The 6000-nt window shown below is 41.5% G+C and overlaps 1 protein-coding gene across 1 annotated transcript in view; it reads right to left on the bottom strand.

The window, feature by feature from the left end:
* Positions 1–721: 721 nt before the first annotated feature.
* Positions 722–6000, bottom strand: part of KIAA1328 (KIAA1328 ortholog) — a 172153-nt gene continuing 166874 nt past the window's right edge. The window contains exon 11 of the mRNA XM_059493161.1: positions 722–4507. Coding sequence (XP_059349144.1) covers positions 4291–4507 — 217 coding nt within the window. The 3' untranslated portion in view covers positions 722–4290. The remainder of the gene's footprint in view (positions 4508–6000) is intronic.

The raw sequence follows: 6000 nt of genomic DNA, 5'->3' as shown, positions 1-6000 counted from the left end.
GCCTTCCAGTGATGCAGGAGCAGGTCTAGATGGGGGAGGCATTTTCCAGAGGAAAGCCACCCAGTCAGAGCAGACTACATTGCTTTTGCTGGTTTAAATCACCTCATTCAATATTCTGTGTTGTCTTATGTAGCATGCAGTTATGTAAATTTATAAATCATACACTAATTAGCACACAATTTCATAAATTTAGTAACAGTGAAAAAGAAGGTTTCTAACTAACCAGGCTGTGCTCTCTCCCCCACAGATGGTACAAATTCAAACACAGCCTGGAGGTCATATCTGAGAAATCTCTGCTGCAACTTCTAGAGTTTAACCCCAGGCTCACATGCACTTTCAAGGGCTGTCTTTTGGATATCTCAGGCTCAATCTCTCTGAAGTGCAGCTAAGCTCATTTCTCTCCTTCCTTAAAACCAAACTTCCACAGCTCATTGGATCACTGCAAATTTTATTTGTTTATTCTGATTCTTGCTCTCCAGTCTCCTGTTCTTCGCCCATCTAAGTCCCCATCCCCTGCAAGCATTTAAGTTCAGTCCATGTCCTGGGTTATACCTGGGTTCTGCACAGTTGCTCTCCATGTGCTCTGGCCTCCCTGCCCAGCTGCTCTAAAGGGGAGATGCTAAAGCTAGGTCAAGGTAATTTCCTTCTTTCCCTCATTTGCCAAGCATGCCTTGGACAGTAGCTCCTCAAATGCAGGAACATGATTTGGAAAAGGGTGTGGAGTCATAAGGCTCTTATGGGAACAAGTGTTTGAAAACATTTCTCACTTTAAGATACAAGCACACAATTGTCCTTCACCTGCTTATTCTAGTTTTAGAATATGTCCCTGCCCTCTGGCTCACTCCCACTTCATCTCCACCTTTGGTACAGTTATCTACCTTGCATCTTTGTCCTTTCTTGCCTTCACCTCCATCCTTTCTTCCTTACTCTTTAATTAACTTTTTTGTCCCAAAACATGGTGCTGGCTCTTCAATTCTCTTCTCCTTTGTATTTTGAGACCTCTCTCTTACTTCATGCTCCAATGGAGCCTTTGCTCCTTCTCACAGTAAGACCCATGTCCTGGAGAGGAAGAGAAGGCTTAAAACAAATTCTTCATGTATCTTAGCACACTGGAGACTCAGAACATAGTATGATGTGATGTTGTGGGAGGTGGAATACATTGTCAATGGCAGTATTGACAGCTGAGCTGGACAAAAATCAGAAGATAAGCCAAATAAAAGTCTGGAAGAATAAATTAAACCCCCAGATAATTTATTAGATTAAGACCTCACATACACATATAAATACGTGCTCAAGATGAGATTCAACAGCAAGCTGGAAAGGCTAGAAATGAAAAGGGTGTGATTATTACAGGTCTGTGATGTGCAAGGTGCTCAAAAGCAATAACTACACAAACAGCCAGCAAGTGTGTGTGCATGAACCACAAGGGAAGGACACAAACTGAAGGCGTGGGTAGGAGCCTTAGCAGCAGTCGTGTTATTCCACAAAGCCCCATGGAAAACACAGCCTGATGTGCCCCTGAAGGATATTCACTGGGAACACTCTGGACAAACAGTCTATGCTGGACCAACTCCCCAGCAGCAGCTCCCAATAGAGAAGCTCAAACTTAAAAGGACACTGTCATGTCATTGCTTTTGCTAGTTTAATTTTTGCATTTCCTCTACTGTTTTAGCAGATGGAAAACAATTCCCCTCCCAGTACCAGCTACTGATTTTGTCCTTTCCTATTTGACAATCATTGATTTTTTTTTCCTAAGGCTATAAATATTTTAATAACTTCAACTTTGTAGTGCCTCATGGCAAAATATCTTTGCTTGCACTGACTGCTAAACACTATTCCTAATGTACTGCTGATAACTAGACCAAGAGCCAGCATTATAAAAAATTACTTTCCACAGGGTCTATGAAATTAATAGCTTTTGTTTCTTTTGTCCACATCTCATAGAGAGTTAAAGCATACAGCTCTTCACCCATCAGGGATTTCAACCATCTTTTACTAGAAAACTTTGATTCACAAAGGTGTGCCCCCTGTATAGGTCTGACTGACAGACAGCACCTTCAGCATAGAGCCCACAACCCTGACAATGTCCTTTTAAAAAGAGCTACAACCAAAAAATATAGATTCAAGCCAAAAGTCACCTTGAGAAGTAGAATTTTTTAAATGATCATAAGAAATCTCAAAGCATTAAATATTGGCACCCACAAAAGAATCAAAGAACAGAATGCTCCCATGGAGTGTTCTCAACACAAAGGCACCTTTCAAGAAATATACACGTAGTTTTTTGCTGTTTTGAAAGGTCAGTTAGCATTTATCAGAAAAGGCAATTAAAGTTTCAGTCAAACTGGAAAAGAGACAAGAAGCAATTGGAGTGAAATCAGAGAACTCTTTCTCTATAAATGCCAACACTTAGAAAAACACCAGCAAAGCTAAAAAAACACCATGAAACAACACCAAACTCTAAGATCTGTGTGACGGTTATCCCCAAATTTCCTGCTGGTCCTTGTATATTTTTCTCTTCTTTCTCCTACTTTTTCCTGCCCTCTTTAAGCAGCACACTACTCAGCCAACAGAATAAGAAAACTTATGTTCCTATCTGCTCTACCTGACTCAGGGCACTGAATACATCTTTGGGGCCCTTAGCAGATACCTGGGCCTTCACAGGCTCAGGGAGTAGAACAAGAGGGACATTCAAAAGCAGATGGACATATTCCATAAAACTGTAACACCTCACTAAAAGCAGGACAGACCACGCAGGGACTTGCCACAGTAATAATTTTCTGGTCCAGCAATGCTGCTTTCCTCCTTTAAACTCCTCCAAGCAGCTTTTAAAATTCAGCTGGGATGCACAGAAAGGATATCACCTAATTTGTGATTAAGACTGGGCCTGAATGAAGCAGCCCAAAGTAACCTGAGGTTCCTCTTCCCCTTCTCTCTCTTTTTGTTTCACTGATGGAGCATGGTGCTGCCAGGGGCTGCGGTGCTCTCGTCTGAGATCCACCCTGCAGAGCATCACACATTGCACAGGAGCAGCATGGGGAGGCAGGCAGCAGCCATACCCCAAGCATCAGTACAGCAACTCAACCCAGCCATTACGATAAGCAGGGTTGCCTAAAGAGACTGTCTGAGGAGCAGTACTGGCCCATGAAGTGGTGTTTGGGAGCAAATGGCCTAGAACTTGCCCGTACTAGATCAATTCTACCTTTCCCTTGCTGCAATTTTACTGTGCAAAATGAGTATTTTAGTCTCATATTTCTAGGAACACATGCCGGTGGCTACTGTTACAATAAAATATGAACACTGCATTGTGGAGAAAATGACCATTAATCCTGTAATGTGCAGTCATTTTTACCAATTCGGCACATTTCTTTAAATAACCAAGTACATGCAGTAGATGGAAATGCATTTAAATAAACTGAAATAGATACAGCATGAATAATTAAAGCTGGCAGGAAAGTGTGTATTGTGAGCTGCTAGTGGAAATAATTACTGATTTGTCTTATTTACAATGGAGTCTGGATGCAGGATCAAAATAGTGCAAGTTAGTGAAAATGTCTTAAGACTGCTCTTGTGCTAGCACTACTATGTATTTCATCTTGAAAAGTACATCAAATAGGTTTTGGATCTCTACGATGTCTGACTCTGTTCTGCTGTTTCAGGGTTACATTACCCAGCACATAAACTCTGTCAAATAGCACTGATTTAAACAGGAATATAATTCAAACCTGTGCCTAGTACATCAACCTGCAACATCATCTATTAACATTATCAGACACTGTACAGTGTTGAGCTTACGATAGATCCCCTAAAAACTCAGTGTGTTAAATATCAGAATGTTGAAGGAAAAAGCAGATCATAAAATCAGTGAAAAAGTACTAAAGTGCTTGTACCTTTATAATATGCCAGGTTTTAAACAGACTTGTTTAATTAGAAAATAATCTACTTTGAACATGCTGGTTGTTGAATGTTAGGCAGTTCTTGCAAACTGCTTTAGAACAAAAAAAATCAATAATGAAATATACTTCCGATATAAAGCTGGCAAAACTGTGACTTCAATGTATTAGAAAATGTTGTAGATTTTAAAAAAATGCTATTGTAAATTGATTACTTGGCACATGAAAGGTTTAGGAAAAAAGTTAACACTTTCTGATTGGCATACCCCAACAATATACTTGCATCATGATCACTAAATCCAAAATGAACCTGGATGCTAATTAGCTATGTTTTAGAAGAGGGAAAACAAGCGGTGATCACTCCAATAATTTCAGAGGAGGTGTAGACCTAGGAGCAGTGTCAAATGAAGAAGATCTCCTCGAGGAGCCGACTCTCCTCCAGCTCATCTGCTCTGCTCCTGGGGCTGCAGGGGCTCTGGCACCAGGAGGAGGACAGCCTGTGGCTCACGCAGCAGGGCAGGTGCGGTTTGTTCCTGTCACAAGGTTCCCAGCAGAGCTGTCCTGGAGCTGATACTGGGCTCACAGACTCCACCAGGCCAAGAAGAGAGGCTTGGTACCTACAGAAACACACCAAGAAAACAGAGCTCTGTTAAGATCACAGCACCGTGCAGGAATTGCATCCAGTTTTCCAGCCTCCATAAATCAGACCAGTCCTAGATTTGTTTGACAGGGGCCACTGGCACAGAATGCATTTTGCTGTATGGACTCCTGTCAGTAATGACAACACAGAGCTACTGAAAAAGAGGCAAGCAAAGCATGGGTGCTCAGGTTATTTTAGGCTGTTTCATCAGCTTTTCCTTTTGAGGTGTGTAATGTCTTAGTTGCACTCTGGAGACTGAACACAGACCTCAGAGAGATGACAGCCAAATACACCAAACAAGGCAGACCCACACTGGTAAAGTGACTTATACACATGCTGCACTCTTTTTTTTGAATAGACCTCTACACTTGATTTAGTTTCTCAGGGATTTGAAAACAGCAGGAGACTTTATTATTATTATTATTACCACAAACTACATGTGCTTCCTGTAAATCTCTGTGTACTATATGGAGTCTGTCTGGTGGAAGCAGTGAAGGAATAGAATCTAAGCAAGGCAATACAGAATCAACACTTGAGACACCAAGAGAAAAGGCAAAGGTGCTAAGCATCACTCAGGTTGTCCTTTAAGTAAAAGTACAGACATGAGGGAAGGTTGCAAGCCAATGTGATCTGGCAATGCTCACTGAATAATGGCAGGTACTTGAGACAGAGACTTTCTATTAATATTCACAGGAGACAAGACTTGATCTAAATACCAGCGCAGGATTGATCATTACAATATATTTCCTCCTGTCCAATTTTAAATGTCTTAAACAATACCATTTCTACTGCTTCCCTAGGGAGCCTGTTCTCCAGCAATCTCTCAGTGATATATAAGAGATATCACACCAGAGTTTTACCTAAAAGTCCCTTTGTTCCATGCTGTTGTTAGCACCAACCTGCCTGATCTTCCCAACCCTCAAAGGCTTCCATGCACAAAACATTATTCACATTATTCATCCAAATGAAATTATCAGCACAGGTGATTGGATCCATAGGGTATCTCTCTTGTAAGCAAATAGTTCATCTATAGCATGAGGAAACATGTCAAACTGGTCTCTGCTTTGAGAAAAGCCTCTGTTTTTACTTTTGTGACTGTAAGAACCTAGAAAGACTAAGCAACTAAGACAGCTGTAGGTTTCTCAACTCAAATGGGACGAAAAATCCTTAAGAACAAACATCTATAGCAGCTTATGGATGTGAGAGATTAGCAGTGGCCCATGTACCTCCTAAAGGCAGACTCCCACCTGTGCTGTCCAACAGCCTTGTGCAGCAGCAGCAGCAGGTAAAAGGCTTTCCCACCCTGAACTAGCCATGCCATGAAAAACACCCTTCTTGATCTCCACAAGTAAGTGCTACATCCTATCCATCACCAGAACACTATCACAGAATCATTTAGACTGGAAAAGGCCTCCAAGGCCATCGAGTCCAACATTTGACTGGTCACTGCCCTGCCAACCAGACCAGAGC

This window comes from Ammospiza nelsoni, chromosome Z (assembly GCF_027579445.1).
Source record: "Ammospiza nelsoni isolate bAmmNel1 chromosome Z, bAmmNel1.pri, whole genome shotgun sequence".
Taxonomy (NCBI): Eukaryota; Metazoa; Chordata; class Aves; order Passeriformes; family Passerellidae; genus Ammospiza; species Ammospiza nelsoni.
This window is presented reverse-complemented; position numbering and strand designations above follow the sequence as displayed.